The sequence below is a fragment of the Portunus trituberculatus genome, chromosome 39 (assembly GCF_017591435.1).
Source record: "Portunus trituberculatus isolate SZX2019 chromosome 39, ASM1759143v1, whole genome shotgun sequence".
NCBI lineage: Eukaryota > Metazoa > Arthropoda > Malacostraca > Decapoda > Portunidae > Portunus > Portunus trituberculatus.
This window is the reverse complement of record NC_059293.1, coordinates 15,124,252-15,138,256: the sequence shown is the minus strand read 5'-3', so window position 1 is coordinate 15,138,256 and position 14,005 is coordinate 15,124,252. Positions and strand designations below refer to the sequence as shown.

The window sequence follows — 14,005 nt, the reverse complement described above, 5'->3', positions numbered from 1 at the left end:
TGGGATGAACTGACCCTCACCCCTCCACTAATCTTGAATGAAATATAGACTAAGGAACGAAAAAAAAAATTTATTGCGTAACATTTTCAGCTTCATAAAGGTTTCAAATATTTTCTTCTGTAATTTTTCTTGTGCTGAAGGGTTAAAAAATCTTTACAACTGCAAGTTAAAGTTTATTTGCCATCACATTTAACCTACAAATACAGCATAGGTAGCTTGTTAAAAAATATTCATAGATAATGAGGAAAAATAAAAAAATGAGAACTAAATATCAGGAATGTCACTACTACACACCTGCAAGAGTATCGAACACACACACACACACACACACACACACACACACACACACACACACACACACACACTACTAACTCTGACCTTAAATGTTATGGTCATTGAATATCAGGAATCATTGGGCCTTAAGCTACAACTAAGGCCTGACACCTCAATCAGAGCCTGACCCAGAGTCCTCATCTGATGCATCCTCTGATCCCTCCTCCTCCTCCTCCTCCTCCTCCTCTTCTTTCTCATCTCCAGATTCCTCCTGAGAAAAGAATATCTTTGTCAGTGCTTCATATGAGAGAGAGAGAGAGAGAGAGAGAGAGAGAGAGAGAGAGAGAGAGAGAGAGAGAGAGAGAGAGAGAGAGAGAGAGAGAGAGAGAGAGAATCATAGCTTACTTTATCATTGTTAAATAAAGTAAATCACATTCACTGGCACCTCCTATGCTCCCAATCATGCATAAATTAATACTATTCTTATTCATTACCAAAATTGAAGTTGACACACAAGTGGGTAGCAAAGATTACATGTTGATGGGACTACAATAACTGAAGAAAAAAAAAAAAAAAAAAAAAAAAAAATATATATATATATATATATATATATATATATATATATATATATATATATATATATATATATATATATATATATATATATATATATGAATGAATAATTAATAAAACACAGTGGACCCTTTTTTTTTCTTCTAACTATTCCTCATTTAAATGGAAAAAAAATCTCTCTCTCTGCACTGGTTCCTACATACCTTCTTGGCTTCCTTCTTGGGTTCCTTTTTGGCTTTCTTCTTGAGGGGCTTGTCATCACTATCTTCACTGCTGCTGGATTCATCAATGAACTCCTTGGACTTGAATCCTGACCCTGAGCCAGCCTTGCTCGGCGATACTGTTGTTGCTGCTGCCACCACCTTCTTGGAGGACTTCTTTGCTGGTGATGATGACTGGCCCTTGAGTGAAGCCTTGTACTCCTTCATTGCCTTCTCATACTCCTCTTTAGCCTTGGCTGCCTTCACCTCCCATTCCTGAAAAGCATGAAGGGTTATAATGACACAAAGGAAGCTGCCAAAAGTCAATGGCAGTTCTTATATAAAAAAACAAAAACATCTATTTATAACTACATTAGAAGAGAAAATTTTAATATGACACAAAGGAAGCTACAATAAGTCAATAGGTCTATATATGACGGTCTTTATATAGAAAAAAAAAGCATCTGTTTATTTTCTGTCAATCTAATTCCCCCACACAGCACTTTTAATGTACTTGAAGCACCTCATGAATGACTTCTAATGATACAGTGCTGTTATTTTCAAGTCTTACCTTCTTGTTCTCAATGGTCTTCCACTTCTGCCCAGCCACCTTGGAGATCTCAGTGATGGAGATGCCGGGGTTCTCCTTCTTGATCTGTTCACGGCTCTCATTCAGCCAGATGAAATAAGCCGACTGGGGACGCTTGGGCTTGTTGCTGTCCTTCTCTTTCTTTGGTTTACGCTTCCTGGGCTTCTCTGACACTGTCTTTGTTTTGGTTTTGGTCTGAGGTGGGAGAGAATTAATTGAATATACCATTATCATATGACAAGCCTTTTTTTGTAGTTTATCTTTTCAGGTCACATTAAAAGATTCAGGAATACACAAAAATTGAATGCCACAATGTGCATTGTAAAATTCAGATAACAGAAAATGCAACAAATAAACAAAAGCAAAATAAAATAAGCAGTATCAACTATTTGTTACTTATCTTCAATACTGTTTGATTTGAATAAATGATAAGTATTAAATTAGCAGAACAATTAAGTATGTTGATAAATATTACATATTATTGTCTATGCCCCTTATTTTACTCACTCTTTCTTTCTTTTCTTTCTTCTTCTTTTTCTCCTCACCAGAACCTTCATCCTCTGAGTCTCCTGAGTCTGAGGAATCTCCAGCAAAACTGTCATACCTGTGGGGAGGAGGAGTGACTGTGTGAGGGAAGGAAGGTGTGTTTCTTCATACAGATGAGAGATTAAGGTAAAGAACTTATTCACTGCACCCACACAAGTTTGCCTTCACTGATCAAGTAACTCTCTCCAATACTTCCAATCACTGTAAAGATGAAATTGTACCATCAAAGTATGATTATATAAGAAATGCAACATGAAACTAAAAACACTACTAGCAAATTTATAAAGTATTGTCACACACACACACACACACACACACACACACACACACACACACACACACACACACACACACACAAGTACATAAAAGTACATATAACAATACATCCATGAAATATATGGTCAGGAACACTTGAAGTACATGGAAACAAGCATTACATATAGATTCATAGACACACCCCCACCCCCACCACCACACTAACACACTACAACCCTTTCTCTACTCACTCCTCAGCCACATCACTGCCTCCTTCATTGGGAACAAAGTCCTCATCCTCGCTGCTATCCTCCTCATCCTGGTCGCGCTCCTTGGCCTCCTCACGCACCCGACGCATGTAAGGATCTGGTTCGTCCGCATCGCTGTCATCAAAGTCGTCGTTGCGGCCGCCACCCATCTCCTGCAGGGAAAGTGGTCGGGGTGTTTAAGAGTGATGCAGATTAATAAATTATTTCATAAGAGATTGGGTTACAAAATGACTACTAGTGGTGAAATACAACTGCCAAGGTGTTTAGGGAATGAAGAATGCTACAGGTGTGTGTTTAATAAGGGAGTTTACTAGAGAGCTAAAGGTTCCTTAGATTGTGTTTAGGGTGATGTTTATTGAGGATAAGGGATAAGTGGAAGATAACAGTGGTAAAAGAATGTAATGATGATTGGGGAGGACTGTAAGGGAGTTGGATACTGTATAGGAAATAAGGAATGCACACAATGGGATGACTACAGATTGCTACAGTAAAAAAATAGAAAATGTTAAAGGAATTAGGAATAACTGGGTACATGAAAGAACAAGAATGGACATGGTTTTGAATATGTTCCTTTCAAATTCATAAATACTGAGACAAATTCCATTATAGAATAGAGGAGGGCAGCAAACTAATCACTAAAGGACAGTGGACGAAATGGAAAATAGAAATTAAGATAAAAGATCTATGAAGTGTGATGCCCTCCACACAAAGACAGACTTCCCAGGACTCTTGACACACCCACACATGAGAGAGAGAGAGAGAGAGAGAGAGAGAGAGAGAGAGAGAGAGAGAGAGAGAGAGAGAGAGAGAGAGAGAGAGAGAGAGAGAGAGAGAGAGAGAGAGAGAGAGAGAGAGAGAGAGAGAGAGAGAGAATTGTAGAAAAGAGAGAGAGAGAGAGAGAGAGAGAGAGAGAGAGAGAGAGAGAGAGAGAGAGAGAGAGAGAGAGAGAGAGAGAGAGAGAGAGAGAGAGAGAGAGAGAGAGAGAGAGAGAGAGAGAAAAAAAAGAGAAATAGAAAAGTCAAGTCTGCAGGTTCTACTAAAAATAAATAAATAATTCTCCCAAGCTCCCAACCCTTGAGATATCAAAAAACCTACAGACATAATGGGAAGTCTCTGTTCCTATTGAAAAATAATGAGACAAACGTGTTAAAGAGGAGTACATAATGTAAATTTTGTCTTGTACTTTTGTACCTACTATATAACACCATTTACTCAACTACATAGTAATGTTCTTTTTTCTAAATGTCAGTAATGGAGGAAAGGATCTATTTAGTCAACAGCCTTACTAAAGTACCAAGCTGGTGCTCATATTTCAGCAAGCTGCAGATACACATTAAATGTTACAGGACTGTAAACCAGGTTAGTTAACATAAAGTTTTCAAAACATCAACATGGTAAAACAGCAGTTCAGGCAACCTTCAACTGAAGGATGCATTAGATACCATACTGAAAAAATCCATGGCTCCATTTTTTTTTATTATTTTATTTTATTTTATTTTTTTACTGACTGACACCATTTATGTAGTGACTGATGCATTCCTCTGGGGCAAGCCTACCACTCTAGCATATCTAATTGTTCCCAAAATACCTTCACAATTGAGGTGCTTAGTAACTATATGAGAGATTTGATGCCACCAACAGATCATTACAGGTTATGTGAGAAAGCACACTCATGACCCAAGTCAATGGAAGCAGCTTCTTTGGAAGGTAAATGAGTGCAGTGCTGTCCATCACAACACAGCACAAGCCTTCCACTGACTTGTAAAGCTCATCACAGAATCCATTACAATGTCTTCACTACAGAGTAGAATGTGATGCTGCTCTGTGCTGTATTAAAGGATGGATGTAAGGTGTGGATGATGATCTTCCAGAAAGATGGTTGGAACACAACAGATAATGACCATCCTCAGGGAACACATATCCATTGCCAAGGTCCCATAGGAACTTCACCAAGGCTGAACAAAATGCCTCTCATTGTCATTGTAGATTCCCTTAAAACATAACTCATTTTTCTTGAAAATAAGTAAGACAAAGTTATTTAGTTTGGAAAACTTTCTTTGTATTTTTCCTTGCTTTTTTAGTTTGTAGTGCTATTGAGCATCTTTAAAGCTCTACTGATATTATCTCTAAACTTTCCAAGGTATGAATGTACGAACCTAGACTTACAGGCTTACAAAACAGTACATAATGGTGCTTAGTCCTAATTCACCCTGGGTGACCTGTGCTACAACCTAACCAAGACATGCATCATCAGCACTTGCAGCATGAGAATGTTGACATGAAGACACACAGTCCCACACAGTATGCTGAAGGTAAGCAAAGGTTGGGATGGAAGCCACCCACACGCTTAAGCCACAAATCAACAAGAGCATTAGTCTATGGAATGATGGTGCAGTGGGATGTCTGGCACAGGAGCACAACTGACACTGTTTACATGGTGATGCTTGACAACAGGACCAAAAAAATGCCACACAGCAACAACTAAGGAAATTCAAAAATATTTCTGCTAGTCAGCAACACAAGTATATTTCTGAAGCCATGTAATATGTATAAAAAGGGAAAGAAAATCTCTAAGCTTCAGTGGATAAGAATACTCACGACAAACTGTGGAGAGGCAGGAGTTAGGATGCTCATGTTCCGGGATGTTACTGGAGGAAGCACGGCAGCTGCCTCCCTTAGCCTCCCGTTATCCCACTAATTTTATTCTTATTTCAAAGGATAAAACATATTAAAAAGATCAAAATAAATGCTGCATCATGTGGCAGGTGACAACTGTTACTGACATGGCATGCCTGTTTAGTGACAGCTTGTTGGTGTTCATTATTGTCACAGCAGATTATATCCCTCACAGAATTACTACTCTATAATTTCCTTAAATCCTTAAAGGACAACATACAAAGTTCCTGCTTAGGAATCAAAGTTCTATCCAGAAGAAAAGTCTACAAATATTTCCATGAACTTTCTTGGTTCACAAGTGATCAACAAACTTTTAAATGTAAAAGTGCTTGCTGTGGCAAATTTCTGTGTGTGGTATTCTTTGCAATGATACTTATAAGATAATAAAGTAATTGAATTATTTCACTCGGTGAGAGGACACTGACATCAATGTCCATTGAGTCATATATGATATAACAAACTGCACTTCATTACAAGTTGGGATCTAAAGGTGAACAGAAATGGCAGAGTAGTGTACATGGCAGTGCCACTGTCACAGACAATAAAATAGTCACTCATTGTTTACATAGTTACTACAGAGAATTTAATAAGTTTCAAATTTATACAAATTTTAAATCTGAGATGTGGCAATGTCACACTCCACCAAAGAAGGTGAGAAATCTCAATATTCTACTGTGCACGTGTTTGTAAACCTCTACCAACAAAGATTCTGTCCAACATTCCCTCACCATATCTAAATCACTGCATAATAATGATGAGTCGCTGAGGTGAACACTCAGTCCTTCCTCAGCCTTGTACCCACAAACCCCATGAATACGCACATTTCATAATCGCAATTTTTCCAATTATGCATTAAATTGATATTTTTGGAAAGGTAACATTTTTCAGCAAAATTTTTTTTTTTCGATTCAGATATCTAAGAAAAATGGTTGACTGAAATTATCATGACCTCATTTTTTACATAACATCACCATGCCATCTGAAATTCCTGTTTATGTTATACAAACTTCAGAAGGCTGATGACAAGAAGTTTGTTTTTCAGAAACATTTAATAATTTCATAATCTTTGTTGTCATGACTTGGGATATCTCTAGAGTGATGTAACCATTAGATAGATCCCCAAAATGTGTACAGGAGCTCAACATGTCCATTCTGCTGGGTGTACATGAGAGAACAAGGCAATAAACTACAGGAAGGAGGGTAGGGATTAGGAATTGTGAAAACACCACATCACTAAATAAAAAGAATAAGCCATCAAGTAAATGGAGAAAAGGAACAACATTTTTACTTAACAAGCTGCAGCTGTCTGACCATCTCGGGCGTGGCGTCGTCTCCCAGTAACATGCCAGTCTACTTACCATTTTACCGCGGTTCTTAATCCTCAGCTTCTTCTGGTTCACGTAGTCAAAGAGGCGGTTGTATTCACCCTTTTCAATACTGCTGAAGGTGTTCACACCACCATTCTTGATTTCAACCTGTTTGGGAAAGAGATGACAATGAATTGCACGAACCAAAATAGAAAATATGAATTACTACAATATCCTCTTGAATTTTGTGATTGCTTTCTTCCAAAAGTATGGCACAAAACTCAGGACCATGGAGCCCCATCACATCCACCACAGAAGAGACACACCTTTCAATTGTTTGTGTTTTTTCACAATGCAACAGAGCCACTGACAGCCTTCCTCTCCCCTTTTCTTGCATATAAGCTTATCTAACTAGTGTTGCAGCTAACAACACAATGCACACATACAGATGAACCCTTCATCTATTGACACCACATTAACAGATATCGAATGAAATAGAATGTACAAAAAAATGTTAAAATTGTGGGTGTTATGAACCAAGTCTAGCAATTCAGCAATTGTCCACTAGGTGGCCATGACATGCGCAACACAAACAGCTTAAAACAGACACCACCACCAGGCTTACTCACCTCAAAATCAAAAGATCTTGTGGTGGATCCAGACCGAGCAAAGTTGACAGACGAGATCTCATCAAAGCGGATGTGGACTGGAGGTTTGTGCACATAGATGAGGCCTCGCTCCAGGGGATAGAGGTAGCCAGCAGCAGCCTTGTAGGAGCAACTAATCCCTGGACTTCCTGAGTGCCTGGAAAGATGCAGAAGGCTGATAGATTTCTAATTACAGCATATGGAGTTTTATTAACTATCTTGACTAAGGTCACTCTTAAGCTCTGGTCATCAAGACAAGATGTGACATGCCTTGCATCACTATAGTAATAAGAATAAAGAGGAAAGGATCTTATGTCCTTTCACTTTATCTTTAGAATAATATTTCAAGAAGTACAACAAATGATGGATGGATGGATGTATACAGTTAATACAAATATGCAAAGAGCTTGTGTATACATAATACAGAAGTATGAACAAGACACTGAAAGTACAGTACAGATATTAGCTGAAATTAGGCTATTATTAAATCTGTTAATTGAGGTTTTATTGTGAAAGAGTTGTTTGCAAACTTTCAAACTGGTGAAATTATCTATTAATATACTGTCTTTTATATTAGTGGTATAAAACAGGCTTTTTTTTTCCAGAGATTAACTATAATTTTCAAACACAATTAAAACTTAACATAACCCACATCTTCATTTCCTACCAAACACACAGTTAAGAAAATAACATGAATGTAACTTTTATACATTACATAACATTAAACTCTAAGTCAAGTCATACAGGAAACTCACCCTGTGAAATTCCCAGGTGTGACAATCTTACGGTTGCAAATTCCCTTGAAGATTTTGCTGATGACTTCAAACTGAGCACCTGTGATTTCCTTCTCCAACCGACCTTCATACTTCTCCCGCAGCTCCTCCCTGCATGAAGGACACCGCAACACAAGCAACAATTAGCATAACTTCTAGAAATACCCTCTGCAGCTGAGAGATATATAATAGAGAGACAAACTTTTCATATCTAACACTAAATCCCATAATGAATTTCTTCTACCCAAAGACAAAGCAAGCTGAACAAAATAAAGCAGACAACCTAACCTAACCTAACCAACAAGTTTATAACTGTATCCTGGGAGTAAGAGGTTAGGGGGTTTGAAGTCATTTGTTGTTATTTCTACTATTATCATCAATATTGTCTTAGCATTTAAAAACAGTAGATCTATATTCAGTCATATGGTTTCATTTCCCACCAACAATTTATAATTATAATTTTGTTTATTTACTTGCTACTACTTTTTAATAAGTAAATGGATCTTGAACTAAATCTGATGTAACTAAATCCACATCACAGCCACACTTGTTATAAATGACCACAATAATCAAGACTTCCTTCATGCTTTCAACTACAACAACTCCTATATCACCACCAGCACTACCACCACCACTGCCATTACCACTACCATCACCACCACCAACACTCACTCTTCAAGGGGCAGTTCAACATAGTCAGTGTCATCGCCAGAGAAGAGCAGGATGAGGTAGGGGTAGCGGGTCTGGCCCTGCTTGATGGGAGGGTCCAGAGATACCTGCATAGGGGAAACAAATTGAAAGTTAATAAAATAAGTTTGTCAGGAGCACATGACCATTAACGCACAAAACAATCACAAGGGCTACAAGGCAGCTATCAAAATGTTCATCATACATAGCAAAATATTTTTCTTTTAAACAGGATTGTCTACTTTTATCAAACTTTCAAAATTAAAGGATATTGATAAATTTTAGAAACTCACACCTGTACACTAAAATTCTAGAGATGATGAAATTTGAGTGAAAAGAGCGATAATTCAGAATACTTCCTTTATGTTGCAGAAAGTTTAATTTGAACTGGAACAAAGAGTATCTGTGAGGCATTAATTGTGTCACTTAAGATGCTGGACTGATACTCACAACAAAGAAGTGCTGCCGCTGGTCTGGATGAGGCAGCAAGAAGAGACGCAGCACAGTGGTGACGGGGATTTTGAAGTCGAAAGTTTTACCGTGGAGTTGGATGAAGGTTGGGTAAATCTTGATGTCATAACGACCACTGAAAAGGATGGAAAAAAAATTAAATAAAGTTGCTAATCATCCTAACATGGAATGGTAACTAATAAATCTATAACATTCAAAACACATTCATTAACATAACAATTAATGTGCCAAGTAAGATCACAATGACACTCATCCATTTCAAATCTTCAAAAGTATGTGCTTTGGAGTCAACAATCTGTTATAATAAATTATCATTTCAAGATAAAGTTGCACCCATATACAATGTACAAACACCAAAATAGATAGAAATAATAAATAGGGGAGCAATATCAACAATGCTATCAGCAGTGACATACCGTGGTGTGAGACACTGCACCTCCCTGAAGATGGCGAGGGCATCACCTGTGGCAGTGATGACAGAGGCCTTGGACATGACGCGCTGCTGGAAGCTCTCCACAGGGTCGTCTCCAGCCAGTTCTGAGGTAGGGATGTGGAAGCGCATCTCCATCAGGTTGATTGCTGCATCATCGTGCTGTGATAAGGATGTGGAAACAGGGACACTGGTTAACTTAATATCTGTAATTGCTATATGCAATAATTTTCTTTGAATATGTATTTATTTTTCCTAGAATAAAATCACACTTACAATCCTCATGATTACATTTTCTGCCATGCAAGGGTGTCAGCAGCCATTGTATAATAAAGAATACCTCTTAAGAGATAAAACAGAATTGTATAGACACATCATAGCTATACAAAGTATTGGTATATATATCATATACCAAATACTGTACAATGGCACAAAGTTACTAAGAGCTAAGCAATGCTCCTACAAATTTTCACAAAATTTTCTTTAGACATAACTGCTGCAGCCAATTCAAGAAAAAAATTAATCAAAACTTAAATTAGGAGGTTATGAGACCTATAAATTCAGTTGTTTATACTCCAGTTTATCTATATATCTATTCTATTATATTTTGTGTTTTGGATGCAAGCTATATACTATGAATGAATACATGAGACTAACACAAATCCAAGACTCACCTGATGAAACTCCAGTGTGACCTCATTCTTTCCTGTGGTGCAACCAGATACGTTGTTCAGGGGCACCTCAAAGGAAGGTATGGAGCTCACATCAAAGGACAGCACGGCTCCCTCAAATTTTGCTGCCCCATAGTTCCAGCCTTTGACGGAAAACTCCTTCTCCGTCATGGTCTTGCTGTACGTGTTCTTGAAGAACTTTTCTAGCTTTGACTGTTCCTGTTAATAGGAAAACCAAGACCATCATTAACAGTTTTTATTTATCCACTTGCTCCTTTATAATTTGCTTATTCTAGCAGTACATAATTAGATTTTTTTCCTATATATTTCCTTTCCTTCTTTAGTTAAATTATGGTATACAAAATAGTTTCATTCTATTCAGGATGGGATAAAAAGAAAGATTAACATTAATTCCTTCAGTTTCATTTCCAGTCTTAACCTAAATATAGTTATAAAATATACAAAAGAAAAAGATTAATAAATAATAAAGAAAACACATAGCTCAGAGTAACACTCAACTTAGAAAGTCATACTTTTCCTATCATGGAGCAATCATGTTCCCTTTAATATCTTTGTTGCAAATATCCAGTTATATTCATATTGCATAAGATTCCAGCCTATCAAGTTATCCTGCATATCTGTACATATCTGGATGAGGAAGCTACAGTAATATGCTTAAACAAAATGAAGAAAGAGATAAATATACAAACCAATTTGTAACTCAAGCATATAATAAATTTGGACAGAATAAAGGAATGGATTGTATACATAAAGCCACTCCTACACTTGGATGGTAGCAAAGATAAAGTGAACACCCACCGACTCCTTGAAACCCCCAAAGCGGTAGAGGTTCCCAGCTTCTGTAAAGATGCGGAGGCCATAGCCACCTGCTAGGCGCTGCCAGTTCACCACCTCAAGGTCAGTGGCACCCAGAGACTCCACTTTACCGGTCTTCACATTGCGGAAGGTGATGCCCTGGTCACTAAGCTTGAGTCGCACCGGCACCTGCAACACAATGACGGTTTATGAGGTTGTATGTTAGGCATTGCTCCAAGCATCTAACAAGGGAAATGTACTGTGCCACCAAACAGCCAAAACCAGGCCTTCAACACATATCACGTTCTCACGGCCCCTCTGGTAGGCTGGCGTGACATGGTCAGAACAGGATCTGCATGGATATGCCAGATTAGCGAACTTGGGATCTCAGCGAACAGCAAATTGTCAGCCGGTCACACACTGGATTATTCACCTTACCCTTGATAAACTGTTCTATTGGAATTGGTTTAGTTTTACATTCAACTATTAAGTGAAATATCAGGATTTATAAAAGTTTGGCATCTAAATTTTTAGTTTGACAGTAAATCCAATTTAGTCAAATTAAGGATACTAAGGTAAGTTAAAAAAGTGAAAAAAAAAAAAAAACTAGTATCTTGGTATAATTGCAGTTTCCCCTAATAAACCGCATGTAAGTATGAAGTGTCCCATGACCTAGATCACACTGTTTGGAGCATTTCTAACCCCATATTACCTTGTCAGAAACGAATAATAAGGTCAGGATGGAATTTCAAAGATTTACCTCAGTTTTTAGGTGGGATCCTGTTTCCAGTTATTCTAAGGACAGTGAGTGTGTTCATGTGTTTGTTATCAATGCTGCGCAGATGTTATAGGTACGTCACTCTCAGTCACGTGTTCTGACGTTTAATGACGTTTGGTGCCAATCATGGAGGTCATCGTTTCCTCCTGCCAATCATATATGTACACGTGTGTCTAGGGAGGGATAAACTGCCTATATTTTCATAGAGAGGTTTAATTACACCATACATGTGGAGAGTGCACTTACATATACTGGGAGCTTATTGCGAAATTTTACGAACAGTCAAGTGTAGCGATCGACTTCCTACGGCAACATGGTGTACCGGACAGTGTGCGCTGCCTATTCCTCTTGAGGAATTGGGCACACTAGAAGACTTGGATACTCATTCGGAGGCTGGACCCTCCATTTCTTCTTAAGGTATTTTATGTGCAGCTACCCTACATTTTAGCTACGAGTGTATGAGGCATGTATCACATAACTATGGCGACTGTCAATTTTGTATACTTAGGGAATTTCTTTCACTTGTAAGGAAATATCCCTAGATATTTAATACTTCTTGGGGGAGTTACGTTACATTTGAATAGGTTAGGTTAGGTTAGGATAGGTTAGGATAGGTAAGGCAAAGGCAAGGCAAGGTTAGGTTAGGATAGTTTAAGGGGGTCCGGGGTTCACAGCCCCCCTGCTAGCATGTTTGGTTAGGATAATTTCAGCAAAATTTATCCATGAATTTTTACATTTTCCAAAATTTTCCTTAAAAAAAACCGGTTGTTTTTGTACTTAGACTTTTCAGTTCGCCATATCTAGCCTCTTTTGGCTCTCCCCCCCCTAAAACCCTCGATTCCCCAGTCCCCCAAGCTTACTGGAGGGGTTGGGGGGAGGTGTGGGTAAAGATTGAGGATACTGGGTGAAACAGCAAATTTACCAGTATCTCTTTTTACGGTCCACCACCTGCGTTAAAAACATTCATGTGGTCCCTGACAGGACGAAAGTTCCCCACCCCTAGTTTACACAATGAAAGGGTAATTAGCAATGAAATTCATGAACTGAATCCTTTTTAAGCCTAGCCCTCGGCTATTATCATCTGTTTGTCTACAACGAAATGCAATGTATCACACGGCTCAGTAAATGCACGGTGGAAAAACACCGCTGAACAACCGCGCCATGACTTCACCTAACACATTACCGTCCCTAATTACAGGTAACCTCGTGAACTAAGGCTTTTATGTGTGAGTAGAAGTGCTCACCATAGTGCCCCGCGACTCCATGGTGACATCGCTGTATTCTAGCACCGGCACTTCCTCCTTCATCGTGGATATCAAGGGGAAATCAACCGCGGTCCTCAACTCAAGCCACCCGTTGATGCGGCGTGTTATTATTCCGCCTTGCCCGGGAACGCTCATTCACTGCTCACAAAAAATGCTCATATTCTTAATTAAGTTATATTTACTAAAACATTCCAATTTATTCATTAACCAAAAACTTAATGATTAATGTGTGTTGATCCATTTTATTTTTCTAACGAGTGAATCAACGCCGTGAGGTTAAAATTCATGTACAGACAAGCAAAGGACCTTGATAAGAAAATTAAGAAAACCTTATGTAGCGCCCTAATTCAACCTCATTTTGATTATGCATGCTCCTCTTGGTACTCTGGACTGACAAGTAGATCTAAGAAACAACTACAAATATGTCAAAACAAGATTATTAGATTTATTTTAGGCTTAGACCCCAGATCTCATATAGGACAAGCGGAGAGAAAACAAGTAAATATGCTTAGTGTTAAGAATAGGGTAAAAGAATTAAAATTAAGCCACGCACACAATATTCATAACAACAGAGGACCAACATATCTTGCAGAACACTTCCAAAGGAAAACAGATACCAATACAATTAGGACAAGAAATAATGATTTGAACTTTTGTATGTCAATGGCACAGGGTCCCTCAGCACATACATTCTATCACACAGCCATTAGAGACTGGAACTCACTACCAAAAAACCTACAAATCATAAAATCCAAACACCTGTTCAAAGTAGCTCTCAG

At 38.2% G+C, this 14,005-nt stretch overlaps 1 protein-coding gene across 2 annotated transcripts; it reads right to left on the bottom strand.

Moving 5' to 3' along the window:
* Window positions 1-160: 160 nt before the first annotated feature.
* LOC123515500 (FACT complex subunit Ssrp1-like) lies at window positions 161-13,357 on the bottom strand. 2 transcript variants are annotated; one of them, XM_045274113.1, is made up of 15 exons: window positions 13,206-13,357; window positions 11,187-11,372; window positions 10,371-10,586; window positions 9,683-9,858; window positions 9,246-9,381; window positions 8,781-8,884; window positions 8,091-8,219; window positions 7,318-7,492; window positions 6,740-6,856; window positions 5,304-5,309; window positions 2,688-2,857; window positions 2,143-2,239; window positions 1,618-1,830; window positions 1,050-1,322; window positions 161-544 (listed from the first exon to the last, which is right to left on the bottom strand). In XM_045274113.1, the coding sequence occupies exons 1-15, from the start codon at window positions 13,266-13,268 to the stop codon at window positions 446-448; spliced, it is 2,160 nt and encodes a 719-aa protein (XP_045130048.1). In that variant the 5' UTR covers window positions 13,269-13,357; the 3' UTR covers window positions 161-445. The 2 variants fall into 2 exon arrangements, with proteins under 2 accessions (XP_045130048.1, XP_045130049.1); XM_045274114.1 differs by lacking the exon at window positions 5,304-5,309.
* Between the last annotated feature and the right edge of the window lie 648 nt (window positions 13,358-14,005).